The 14,106-nt window shown below is 34.7% G+C and overlaps 2 protein-coding genes across 4 annotated transcripts; both read right to left on the reverse strand.

Annotated features, from left to right (window-relative positions):
- Window positions 1-490: 490 nt before the first annotated feature.
- LOC129315832 (peroxisomal 2,4-dienoyl-CoA reductase [(3E)-enoyl-CoA-producing]-like) lies at window positions 491-10,342 on the reverse strand. Of its 2 annotated transcripts, none has more exons than XM_054959909.1 (6): window positions 10,242-10,342; window positions 5,543-5,769; window positions 4,385-4,544; window positions 2,387-2,556; window positions 1,466-1,688; window positions 491-801 (listed from the first exon to the last, which is right to left on the reverse strand). In XM_054959909.1, exons 1-6 carry the CDS (start codon window positions 10,243-10,245, stop codon window positions 647-649), a joined length of 939 nt encoding a protein of 312 aa, XP_054815884.1. In that variant the 5' UTR covers window positions 10,246-10,342; the 3' UTR covers window positions 491-646. The 2 variants fall into 2 exon arrangements, with proteins under 2 accessions (XP_054815884.1, XP_054815885.1); XM_054959910.1 differs by lacking the exon at window positions 10,242-10,342 and adding an exon at window positions 6,365-6,383.
- LOC129315833 (nuclear transcription factor Y subunit C-2-like) lies at window positions 7,351-10,381 on the reverse strand. Of its 2 annotated transcripts, none has more exons than XM_054959911.1 (2): window positions 10,242-10,381; window positions 7,351-8,641 (listed from the first exon to the last, which is right to left on the reverse strand). In XM_054959911.1, exon 2 carries the CDS (start codon window positions 8,586-8,588, stop codon window positions 7,785-7,787), a length of 804 nt encoding a protein of 267 aa, XP_054815886.1. In that variant the 5' UTR covers window positions 8,589-8,641; window positions 10,242-10,381; the 3' UTR covers window positions 7,351-7,784. The 2 variants fall into 2 exon arrangements, with proteins under 2 accessions (XP_054815886.1, XP_054815887.1); XM_054959912.1 differs by having other exon boundaries at window positions 7,351-8,570; window positions 10,242-10,354.
- Between the last annotated feature and the right edge of the window lie 3,725 nt (window positions 10,382-14,106).

Raw genomic sequence — 14,106 nt, forward strand, 5'->3', positions numbered from 1 at the left:
AAATAATACCATTTTTAAATTTTTTTTATATAATACATTTGCTATTTTATTATAAAGATATAGAAGATTATATAATTAATAAGTATTTAAAATTGTTCGGTCCTATTTTTTAAATTAGATCAACGATGTTAGCGTGAAATGACTAAAAAATACTTTTTTAAAAAAATTATGGAATTAAATCTATTTAGAAAACTTTTTAATTGTATTTTTCAACTAAATAGGTGCAGTATAGAATATGGAAGCACCAACACCACCTAGCAGATCATATATACAGGGAAAATGACAAAGAGATCCCTTTTAATTTAAGTCCCAGATGTCAAATTTTAAAAATTTATAACTTAATCTCTCAATTTTATAACTGCATTGTGATGAATTTACAATTTATTTTTTAAATTTTAACTCAGTTAAAGACTAAAAAAAAATATTTTTTCTGTTAAAATTTAAAATACAAATTATAAATTCACTACAACAGAGTTGCAAAATTGAGAGATTGAGTTACAAATTCTTGAAATTTAGTACTTGAGGCCTCACTTGAATTAATTGATATTTTTGAGACTTTTATGTCATTCTTTCCATATATATATATATATATATATAGGATACTAATCAGCTATTGCAAAGATGGGCCAACATGCTTCCAACAAAATCACATCTTGCTCCTTGGAACACCAACTGGAGCATTTCTGGACCTCTTTTCAACAACTCTTGAAATCTGCTTCACTGCCTCTTTTTCTAGATGACGTGGCCTGCTCAGCCAAAGTCCTCCATCTACTATCACAATGTTACCATTGACAAATTTTCCTTCAAGAATTTGCAAAACATGTTACAAGGCAAACAAATAAGGAAATGAAGAAAATGAAGAGTCACTAACCACATATTACCAAGAGTAGCAAATGAAAAGAGTCAACTAGTATTTACTGCAAGATTTTTCAACAAAAATAGGGGTTAAATGATAATTTGACTCTTAAATTATAAGTTCAAGAGTATCTGAAACCTTAAATTTGTTTCTGGTGTAAATAGTAAACTTATCTATCAACTTTTGAAAATGGTGCAATATCATTCCTACCATTAATAAAAGTTAATTTTGATCGTTAGTTGTCCAAAAAATAACAAATAAAGTACTAAAATTGTAGAACAGGACTAAGAAAATTCTGTAATTCTTTGGGTCCATTTCTATTATTTTTTGGGTCATTTTCTATAATTGTTTAGTCTCTTTATGTAATTTTTGAAGTTATTTTTTAGTCTACTAATAGTCAAAATTAACTTTTGTCAATAATATGAGTGAAATTACACTATTTTCAAAAGTTGAGTGGGAATATTATACTAAAATAAATTTAAGATCCCAAATATTCTTAGACCGAAATATAAGGGCCAAATTGGCCTTTAACCATAAAAATATGACATGTCCTGAAAATATTTAAAAAAAGATGAGGTCGAGTTATTCAGAGAAATGAAAGTTACAAACCTGCATCTGATACGAGGTAGAGAGCAGCCATGGCAATATCCCATTTCTCCCCAAGTCTATACAAAGGCATGAATTCTCTGGCTTTGCTATTTATCTCTTGAGGAACCAGTTTACTCATGCCAGGAGTGTCACCTATTGGACCAGGTGCAATCCCATTCACTCTTATGTCATGATCACTTCCCCACTCCAATGCCAAGTTTCTTGTCGTGGCATCAACAGCTGCCTGTACGAGAAGATCACTCTAAACACTAAGCAAGTGTTTGGCACACCGGAAAGTGTTTTCTAAAAAGTAAATGGAAAATGAGAAATGTACATTTCTCATTTTCTTTTTAAAAGATATTTTTCTACCTACCAACCATTACATAAAAACATATCACATGTATGTTGCCAAGGGATTAAAAAAATAATAATAATAAACCATTTAAAAGTAAAGCACCCTATGAAGAGCCCATGCTACTCAATAGAGACTAAGCATCCCATCCTATCTTAGCGTGCGTTATGTGGCCTACCTGGACAATTGACATCTTAATGCCTACACACTGGACTTGGTTTCTTCATAGGCCTTTCTAGAGCCAACGAATATCAACTCCGATAACAGTTAATAGCCACCTAAGTGGGGTGAAAAATCCTCCTTCAAGCTAACTATTTATGTAAGAGAACATACCAATTTGAGTGCCCAATAAAGTAGTTCATATATTCATACTACTCAATGTGGGATCGATTATCTCACCAAAGAATCAATTACAATGTGTGTAAGAATGAACACTCAAGACTCAATTTATACTAACACAGCAGTAACTTTACATTGATATTACCATTAACTTTGGATATGCAACGAGTAATTATCCCCTTCATTTACAATACTTTCCTAAATCTTTAATATCTACTAACATACATGATGCATTAAAAGTAAATACAAACCTTAGCTGCAGACACATGAATTTGATACCAAGAAGCCGTATAGTGTAGGGTAGCACTAATGTTCAGTATTGTACCCCCACCAGAAGAGCCCCTTCCAACTCCTCCTTTCTTTAGATACTTTAGAGCTTCATGGCACATGGTAAATGTTCCCACAGAATCAATATCCATAACTGCAAACAAAATTTAGGTTGGATCAATACTTCCTTTCTTGTACCTAATAAGCATAATTAATAGACTGCAGCATTGTCCAATAACAAATTTTTTTTTTTTTAAGAAAAAGCTGCACCATGACTCAACTTGCTATGTAGAAACAGGTCTTGGAGACTTGGAATAACTTGTAGCCTAAAACACAATGACACATTTAACCTTAACATAATACCATCCTCCTTGATGAATGCCTTCTTTAGGCAATCTGGGATTCTTTAGTTGGAGAACCAGAGTATGCATGGCCCCGATTTTAACAAGGATAACTTAAGGTCACTTAAGTGTCTCCAATTTTAGGGCTTCTCATGCACACTAGCAGAAATAAAATTATATCTACGCAAGAAACTACTAAACTTTTTGTAGGTTAATAGAGAAATATAATTTTATCTGGGCAAGAAACTGCTAACTTTTTGTAGGTTTTAAGCGCATTTGCTGTAGCCTCTGAGAAAGTTCTCTTGCAGTTATTCTTGCCTGTATCTCATTAACACTGTCACTATTGGCAGTGCCATAGTTGACGTCCCATCAATACTGACATAGCTACAACCTCTAAACTCTAAACTTGGTATCACCACTATACCAGTGTTTCTAGAAGATAGGAAGTACCCCTCTGATTCTATTTATAGGGCAGAGAAAGAAGAAAAAATTTGGTCCCATTTATAGGGCACTTATCATTTTCCAATGCTCCTCTTTACATTTTTTCCCTTATTAAATGTTTTAAATAAAAATACCAGTAATGGAATTTAAGAATATTTATTAGGAGTAAAAGTGAAAACTTGTTAAATTTTAAAACAAAGTTAATGAAATTTAAAATTTTTCTTGGTTCCAGTGAAACATGTTGGAAGTCACTAACAAATAAGACCAGAGAAAGTAGAATATAAATATTTCTTCTCATCCCTCATCACATCACCACTTGAGCAATAATTCAATTGCAAGTTGTGCAGCATTTCAACATTCATATTTGATCATAGATTGTGACCAGGATGTTTAATAGTGCGACGAGATGAGTGCTTCATACGTATAATAAAGACCATAGAGCCTAAGAGGAGCATATGCATCCAAACTTTACTGATTATACCATATATTCTCAGGATTCAAGTTCTTGCTGCATGTTCAGTTCACTACCTAACACTTGCAAATAATTTAGAATAAAAAAAGAAGTGAAAATAAAAGGCATAAATCCATTGAGAAAAAGTCACATTAATCAAGCCAATCTTGCAAGCCTCTTTGCATACTCACTAGAAAAAATTCTTCTAGGGTACCCTTAGTAACCACCAAAAAAAAAAAAAAAAAAAAAAGGCACCCCGTTAAAGAGGTACTGAGAAAAAAAAAACAAAACAAAACTTCCTCCTCATCCTTCTTTTTCACGAAATTTAGATGAGATTCTTTTCTTTTCTCCTTTCTCTCTCTGGGACTATTATAGACGGTGAATTTCAGCACTTCATTTTGTAAGAAAACAGATGTTTTCACTCGTATTTATTTGCAGAAAACCAGAACTTCTGCTATTCAGGTTCCCCAAAAAATACCTTGCTTCTTTCTAAATTCTAATCTTTATGAATATAAACAGAAAATTGAGACATTTGTTAACAAGCAAATGCATCTCCATATCATTTTTTAATTACCAGACACAAGGTTTGCTGAACATTAATGAAGGGATGCAGTGGGTACCACCCCTATCTCTTCTCTTTCATCACTGCATTCCCTCCGTTATGGGAGAGGATTCAGACTCATGCTATGCCAGTATCCTCACACTGAGAAAAAAAAAAATTCACGACAAAATTCTTAAAGTAAAACAACCTGTTCGAAATCCATTAGGAGAGAGATCCTCTGCTGACACTAGAAAATTTCCGGCTGCAGCATTCACAAGAATGTCAATCCTTCCGAAATTCTTGTATGTCAATTCCAGAACTCTTGCTGCATCTTCTTGCTTGCGAACATCCCCCTCAAATCCAATAGCCTAAGTAAATACTCAAATGATTTAGATTGCACGAAAAAGTCATCAATGACCATTTCCACCACATATATTACAAAAATGTTATCTCTATTGACATTTCAACAAACTGCATAAGAATAGTGATCCATAAACTGATGAATCAATGGATGCTTTTAGCCTTTCCTAAATAAGCATCATGTCACCAATCATAGGAACATGCACAATCTGCTACTCAAGAGATGAAGGGACAGACAACAATCAGAAACATAATAAATAGATATTCCTGTGGCTCACTTGATAATAGACATTGAATAACAAGTAAAGAATGTGATGTAGTTAGGGGAGGGGGATACATATTGCATAATCACTTTCGAGGTTAGCATTCCTTTTGATGTTTGCTTCATAAACCTGTAATAAGCAAATAACCATAATAAAAAAGTCACTTCAGTGAAATTCTTTTGCTACAAGATTACTACTAACTATGCACAACTCGGATAGCCTTCTTTTATGTAAGCCCAGTGAATCGACCTTTCATTTCAATTCAATTACTAACTCCAGCATGAAGACATGTTAACCATCACTAATTGCACGAAAGGCCCTGGTTACAAGGAAAGATCCGTTTTTCAGCTACGAGACAACACTTCTGCAAGTTGCAAGCTCAACTATCCTTGACAAGTTACTTTTAAACTCATTATGTCATGTAGAGATCCGTATGGGATAGTGTTCCTAATATGTCTACTGGTTGCTTCGTAATTCATTAATATAAACTAAATTCCAATGATCATCTAACTTACTGGATCGAAAGTTCCAGTTTTTCTTAAACTTTTTATTTCCAGAGAATCGAACAAATCCCAAAATGGGTCAAAGTTGCGGACTACAGAAATAGGAAGGAATTTGATTAATCCGAGTGATCCGATGAGAAACTAGGAGTTCAACATTCAAGACGAAGGGTTGACCCGAAAAATAAAAATTCAAGACCACGGGCAGAATCACAAAATCAATTCCCAAAAAGGATAAATTACCGGAATTCCAAGTGATTGAAGAGCAGAGACAGCAGAGTCGAGAACTTGCTTGCGACGACCCATGATGGCAACGGAGGCACCATGTTTGCCGAATTGCGTGGATATTTCGAATCCAATTCCTGAGCCTCCTCCTGTGATAAGAGCAACCTTGCCCTTCAATACATCTGGCTTAAATGGTGACGCCATAGCAATAGTCTTCGCTTCTTCCCTCACCAAGTATTCTGGGGCTGGACGCAGAACGAGAATTAGAATGTTAGCCTAGCTATAACTTGAATTCGTCAACTTGATTGTTTTCCATCAATGGAAGATTCATTCAGGTAATTATTACATTAAAAACTCGAGAGATTTTTGTATGGGCATATAAAAACGAGATATGTAATATATCTATTATTATTTACTAATATTTTTTGAAATATAAATTTTTATTTCAGTCTCTTATCTATTTTAATTCATTTTATTCCAAATGTCAAATAATTCCTTAAATTCAATTTAAATAAGGGTTAAGATTGCTTGCATGTTTAATTATATACATTTTGGTTCATTGTATGCATGCTTAATGAAATATTTTATTTTTTAAAAGAGTAAATCATAATCCATTCAAAAAAAGTAAATTATATAATATTTTTTCTTAAAAAATAAAATGAAAAATAATAGTTGTATATTGTGCTTGCTTTTAAATTTGCTTAATGATCTATTTAGTTGGAAAGAAAATATGAGAGCAAAAAAATTAGGGAAGAAAATGAGGAGAAAAATTGTTTAGGTGAGAAGAGAAAAGAGAGAGGAGTGAAAAATAGAGAGAGAAAAATTGAACATGAAACTTACCATATTTTCTCTTTTTAAGTGTTCTTTCTGAAAGATTTTGAGAGAAAAGCTTTATTTCACTTATTTCCCTCCCACCCACTTAATTGCTCTAATCTTTTCCTTCTTCACCGTCACCTTTCACCTGTTCTAGCATTTTGTTAAGAGTACCAAACAGCAGTCCATGTGTTTTTTTTTTTTTTTTTTGGGAATAAGATTGATATCAGAGCTCCCCACAAGGGGGAAAAAAACATTGATCAATAGCACTGTTCTTCATTGCGATGTCAATGCCATGAGGAGGAGTGAGAAGGGAAATAAAAATGATGTGGCCTAGTTTTGAACAGAAAGTATATTTACGCATTATTTTTCAGTGATGGACTTCATCCAATTTTCAGCATCAGACCATCAATGAACAAACTCTACTTCTTATTTGTCACGTTTTCCTTTCAAGTTTACAATTGCATCTTGGTTCCATGATTAGATTCCTAGTTTCACAGTGAAAATTCAAAGAAGAATGAATGGGATTAAGCTATGATGACAAAATAGATTCAGTGACCACTAATGAACTTACGACGCTATTATGAACAGAACAAATCATAATCATCTTTCTCCAATCCTCACAAACAGATTATTTTCAATTTTAATGGGAAAAAAAATTATAGGTCCAGCATTCAAAACCCAAGTAACAGTTTTTTTTTTTTCCTAATACTATCGGCATGCTGAAAATTAAAAACGAAAACAAGTTACAGCAACCTAACATCATAGAACTAATCTTTCAACCTGCACGACACTTAGATCTCAAAATTTCCAACCCTCTACTTTGCCCAAGCAACTTCCTTCTGCAGGGATCAAGTTTACTCAGCATCTTCCAGCAAAGAAAGTCTAAATGCTGCATAGGTTGAAAGACTAACCCCATGAGAATAAGGTCTTGTCCCGGTTCAGAACCCAAGTTAACACTTACAACAGATTATTTTCGGGTGAGAACTAACAATTGTTGTTACCCAGAAACAACAACAAACGTACCAGCTTGCTAGAGAAAAGGTAAACGAACTCGAGAGGAGGCACTGATAAGACCTGAATCATGAGTTTAAAACTATCCATCACAATGGAATGGAATGTAGAAATCAACCAGCCTCCAGTAAAATCACACTACAAAATACAACCTTTTCCCGCCAATCTCCAGACTCCCTAAACTCTGCATAAGTACTACCCCAAATTAATGTAACTACCATACCAATAACTGAAAGCAAACTCAGCCACATAAAAGCTCAAGATAAGAGCTCATACAAGCACAAATTTAATGCAGTGCAAGCACTGCATATATGTGTCTAGGACTTCGCAGTTAGCAATGGAGAGGACTAAATTACTGCCGCATAAAGGCTTGAAGTTAATCATTAGCAATCAGAACATGCATTCCGTTTTCTAATTTGATCGACCATAGTTGTCAAGTGTCTGTTTGCTGCTGATCGTGCGGTGGCTGTTGTGGAGGTTGTGTCTGTGGCCACGGCATGAACGCCATATGAGGTCGAGGCTGTTGGGTGGCATATAGTGCTGCCTGGTCAACTGGTTTTCCCATGATCATCCCAGTAGGCCCTACAGGATGCTGTGGTGGGACATAATAATATGGCATATCAGTAGGGGAACCCACAACTGGAATTGTAGCTTTTGTCACACCAAGTCCCTCTTCTTTCAACTCATCTCTTGGAATAATATCAACCAAGAAATCAAATACGTCAGTCCTTGAAATTGCAGCCGCTATATCATTCTTCTGTAGTGTTCTCCTCTTGTTTTCTTCCGTGTGTATCCATGATCGCAGAGTCAGCTCCAGGATAAACATTTCACATGCTTTTGCAAATATGACTGGTGCCTCCGCTGAGATCATCCGGACATCCTCATCAGCTTTCATTATTTTCTTTATCCTTGCAAGTGGAAGACTATGATTCTTGAAGTCAGTTGTCTGCTCAATTTCTTGCATTTGGTTAGCCCAAAAAATCTGAAGCTGCTGCTGTTGCTGCTGCTGCTGCTGGTGGTGAAAATGATGTGCTTGCTGGTATGCCATTTGGTGAGGGGAATTCGAGAAGGGAGCTGGAGGCTGTGTTGGGGAAGTTACGGCTACAGAAGATGTTCCAGATGCTACCATGGGAGCAGTCTGGTAGTGAGTAGAATAGGCCATCTGGCCAGGGGCAGCTGCAACGCCTACTACATGCTTTTGCTGCTGCTGCTGTTGTGCCTGCTCCGATTGATCCATGACCACCAGTTAATGCTATAAGATTGTCTCTTCTAACTACCCTCCCTTTACAACTGATAGGGGAAAAGAGGAGAAAAAAATAAAGATATAGAAAACCTCCAATCATATGATTTTCTAAACTACAGAGAACGCCAAAGTTTGGTAAAGAAGCGCTGGAAGAAAAAGATTATGTGGAAAATAAAAACATATATACATTCACTAAATTAGTCTGACTCTTGATTATTTTTATAGGCATGAGGTGAGAGACTGAGGGATATCAACAGTCTCCACATTGTTTAAACCAAACATGCATCTCTTCCCTTAAAATTTTTACCCTCCACAAATAACATATTTTCAAACAAACAGAGAGAAACATTCATATTGATGAAAACCAAGAGTGCTGTGGCTTGATAGGAGGTAGGCATTTCCTCACTTCAATCAGTGAATGCTAATGGCTAATGAAAGCAAAAAATTTAGATCACTTTAAAGGTAGAGTTTTTAGCAAGGGAAACATGTCATATACCCATTTGATATAAAAAATGGAATAGAAAAGGGAATGAAAATGAAATGAATAAAGTGATTTTGAAGATGAAAAATAACCCCTTATACCCCTTCCTCCAGAATGTATTAAAAAGAGATTAAAAAAAAAACAGTTGAGTAATGATTACAGTTTTACGAGACATTGCCCCCCCCCCCAAAAAAAAAAAAAAATCTTCGCCCTTTCCTTTCCAATTGTTAACCAAACAGGGCCCAGAGCTTAACAGACCACATCAATTTAGTCAGTTAAGGACAATGCCAGAGCTGAAAGGTCAAAACCTAACGTCTATACAGTAGAGAAGACTGGGGAACAAGTACAAAGAGCAGTAAAAATTATGCAAGTGCTACTGAGAAAATTACTTGTGGTTATGGCTTTTCATTTATCACTTCATTTCACCAAACTGAAATGGAAATCATGATGGTAAAGAACTTTTTCATAATGTTCCAGTTTCAAAAACCCAACCCAGCCACCTCCCAGGGGGTACGAGTAAAAGGACAAAGCAACGAAACAAATAAGCATCCTAGACATAGAGTTCTTATCCCTTTCTAAAATAGCTCTGGAAACCGTTTCCATTGGAGCAGTCCAGACTCCATAGTTGATATTAAAGACACCTCCACTATTCTCTCCCAAATATTACTTCATAAACAATCACATGCAAGAAAAATCAAAAACACCACGTTCCCTCTCCTTCGTACTCATACTCACTTGTTTTGTCGCTGTTGTATTCATGTAATTAGCACATGCATAGCCAAAATATAGCCATGATCAATCCCAACAATAGTTTAAAAAACTGACGGCTAATTTTACAATCCAATCTGAGTAAATCATCCATCCAGATGCCAACCGATTGATGGTCCCAACCCACATGATAAAAATCAAATTAACTTCCGGCTTCTTCCAAATACCACATAATTTAACTAATTCCTACAACTAAAGAAACATAGGGGCCATACAGACCAAGTCAAAAGAAAGAAAAAAAGCTAAGCTGAAGGTCAATTAAATAGCAACTAAAAACAAAGAAAGATCGATACTGAAAACTGACAAATGTCAAAGTTTTCATTTTGCGACTGATCAGATAATAAAAACACATGAGGAAAAGAAAAAGAAAGAACTTTAGGCGAAATCGGAGAGGTTACCCATCTACTACGAGCTTGACTCCGAAAGCTCGTCAATGCGGAGAAACCCTAAGAGAGAGTGAGGGGAAAAGAGAGGGTAGCAGAGTGATTGAGTTAGAGAGAGAGAGAGTTGAGAGCATAAAAGGGTAGGAGGGACCGGGCAGGGTTTGAAATATGGTGGATTGGTGGTGTTTCTAGAGAGAGAAAGTTTCTGGGAGCATCGTACCTCGACACGTGTCGGCATGTGAGAGCTCTGACTATTTGAGGGTATGTTCCCAGCGTCCACGTGGTGTAAAGATACTGGATGTTTCTGCGCTCCTTGTAGACGACTGTGACTTATCCAGAAAATGACAGCGCATGCGGGTGCCTCTGTCTGCGGAGGGAGGGAGGGATAATTTAGGAATGAAAAATAAACATAGAGGGCATCTTTGGAATTGGGTAGCATTACAAATTACAAATTAATTAAAATAAGCTAAATAGTAGGTTGAAAGCCTAAAAGGATAAAATAATATCTAGATTGTTCGTTTTATTATTTTAACTTTGAGGATGTCCGGCACTAGGGCTGATCAATAGTTGTAAGGCTTAATGTTAATTAATTCATGTACTCTTTTTTTGAACTATTAAACAATTTATATTTGTAAGCGAAATAATTCTTATTTAAAATATTTTTTCAAGATTCAAAAATATCCTTATACTAGCTACGCATGAAATCCTGTGAAGCCCACGCATGATGCTAACTTGACTTCAAAGGTGACTAGTCTAACCCTTTTGACCAATACATGTCCCCTTCACTTGCCATTTCAAAATCACACTCTCTCTTATGGGCTTTTTCAACCTTTTTATCATCATTGCCAAAATACTTCACATTTTCGAGCTCTACCTCACCTTACTCCTCCTCTCTTGGCTCTTCTCTTGCTTTCCCTTTGCTCTCTCCTTCCTTCGCTTATTCTCTCTCTTTCTCACCAACCCTCCCTTCATCTTCTTCCTCTCCAATACCACCATTGCTACTCTTCTCGCCAAATCCCTTTGATTTCCTACCACGACACCATTTCTTATGCCCATCCTTAAATTTACCAGGACTTCCTCAATGATGGCTCACATTGTACTATGCCTATGCCTAAAGGTGATCCTCTGTTGTGTGTTATCGAAAGTTGATTTTAAATTGTTGCATTTTATTGGTTATTTTCTTTTATGTGTGTTGTTATGTTTAATTGCCTCTCCTTTCGACTTCACGACTTTATTTTAGAGGCATACATCCATTCCTTGACCAAAGTCTCTAAGGGACTTGTCATTATCTAGATTTTACTTTCCTCATCTTTTGGATTTCTCGTTTTGGTTACCTTTCTTGTTCTATTCATTTTTCGGGTAGATTCATACTGAGTATCAAAATAAATTAGATAGTTGATACATAGATTTGCTGGTTGTGCTTTTTAATTTGGTTTGTTGGCCCTCAATCTAGATTCAAAAGCAAGATTGGATTATGATTTTCCCAAGGTTTATTAGAGTACTTAGTCAAAAAATTCAAAAGTAGACTGTCTAGAGCCAATATAACAGATACGGACTTTAAACACAATGAATGTTTCCTTTGAATGGGGTCACCCTTTGATGTTTTAAAGAAGAGGGAGACATGTATCTGGTCAAAAAAGTTCAAACTAACCACCTTTAAAGCCAAGTCAGCACCATGTGTGGGCCCAACAAGTTGCCACATTAGCAAATAATGATGGATTTCATGCCTAGTTAACAAAAGGCCATTCTTGGACTGTAAAAAAAAATACTTCAGGGTGAAAATCACCCCATTTAAAATTATAAAGTGCTTAGTGCTCGTAGAGAAATAGTACGATGACGTGTTTGGACCTTAACCCAAGTTTTAATCATATGGAAATATACACAATTTTTTAAAGTTAAAATATACTAACTAGATCAGAATTCAATATAATATATATATATATATAATAAGTTAAATTATTCATAAATCATAAATAATGTTTTTTTACTTTCCAGATTTTTTATCATATACCACTATAATAATTTAAAAAACACTGATATAGAAAGTAAGGATTTTATTTGGACTCTAATAACATAGGCTCAAATCTCAATATCACTTTGAAAATTTTAGTGTGCGGTAATTTTTAAATATTTTTTAAGTTTTCTTCCGATATGTTATATTTTTAGGTTAAATGGCAATTTAGACCATAAATTATATGGCTAAGGATGGTTTGAATCCTAAATTTGTATGTGATATATTTTAAACTCTAAACAATTAAAATTAGAATGATTTTGCCCCAATGTTAAATTGAAGCAAACACCCATTACTTTAAGTAAGGGGTCAGATAAGTAGCATAGAATTTTTTTCTTTTTACATTTCTGCTTCTTTGCATTCCTAGATGGCATGTTTTCTCCCTATTCTCCCTCTCTCTTTTGCTTTTATCCATAACATTACTAAGACCATTTTGCAAAAATTCCCCAAACTTTAATTGCCAAAAATTCAATTCTTTTATAGTAGAGTATATCTATTTTTATATTTCTTGCTTTACAATATGCACTTTTTGCTATATCAATTGTCTTCACATTTGAAGAACTCTAATGTGATAGATGCTAAGCTAAAAGAGCATTAATTATATGGATCTAAGCAGTGCCCTGGTTGCAGATACAAGTTTCAATCTCAACCTGTATGCTATTATTATTCAATATTCCCTTCAACTACAACCCTCCATTAATCAATCTCTCTCTCTCTCTCTCTCTCTCTCTCTCTCTCTCAATGCTATATATATTGCTAAAATCACTCTAAAACCCTTTTTTTTAATAATTTCATATTTTTAGATATGAAATTTCTTACTTTTGAATTTCTTGTTTTTGTTGGCTAATTTTGATTTTGGCTTTTTGCTTGTTACCTCTAGCTAATTTTATTTTTGCTAGTTGTGATTTTGCTTGCAGTGTAAAAATGTCTTGTTGCCCTTATTTTCATCGATGTATCGTAGAGGTATATTCTCACAACTATGCAAGTAAGACTTTCCTATACAAGCTGTAAGAACATCTTTAAGCCTCAGATAGTGCGTCGTGGTGTACCTATAGTGAGATTTGCAAGTATAATTGAAGGGATTGTCAGAGAATAGGACACATTGACGTCATGATGGAGTGGAAAGGGGTTTAATGATAATGATAGTGAGGGACGACAAGGGGCGGGTGTTAGTAGAGAAATTGATGACTGAGAGAGGGACAAGAGGATAGTGGTGCTTAGTATAGATGAGATGGAGGTATTGGTTGATGGTGGTAACAAGGTGGATATGGTAGGTGGTGCTAATGATAATAATAAAGGAAAGGGATAAGAGAGTACCTTGTTGAGGAACTGAAAATGCACACTTAGCAACACTAGGTCAAAACAAAATTTCTCCCTCTTCAACTGATGGTCAACGTTGTATCAATTTAACAATGGGGGTAAAATTATACCAAATTTAATTATTAAGGTTTTAAAATATACTACATATGAGTTTAGGATTCAAACTGTCCCTAACTCTATAGTTTAGGATAAAAAATTTTTATTTAACCTTATGTTTTTTGTGAGCCATAAGTCATTAGAGAAAACTAAAAAAAATCTAAATTTAGATAGTAAAGAAAATTTAAAAAAAGCTAAATTTGAGCCTAAACTATTAAAGTTTTTTTTTGTAGAAAAACTATCATTTTTTTATAAAGAAAAGTTTAAACAAATTGGGTTCTTAGAGCTCACAAATTAAGGGCTAGAGTATGTCTCCATGTTTAAATAGCACTTAAGATGTACTCACAAATTATCCATCAATAAGTTCTTTTTTTTAGCAATGGGATTTAAACCAATACTTCGTAGATTGTGAACCAAATCCTTATTAACTCAACTAATTTTTATTGGTTAAAA

Source organism: Prosopis cineraria, unplaced genomic scaffold (assembly GCF_029017545.1).
Source record: "Prosopis cineraria cultivar Desert tree isolate PC_DT_omini unplaced genomic scaffold, ASM2901754v1 PC7, whole genome shotgun sequence".
Classification (NCBI taxonomy): domain Eukaryota; kingdom Viridiplantae; phylum Streptophyta; class Magnoliopsida; order Fabales; family Fabaceae; genus Prosopis; species Prosopis cineraria.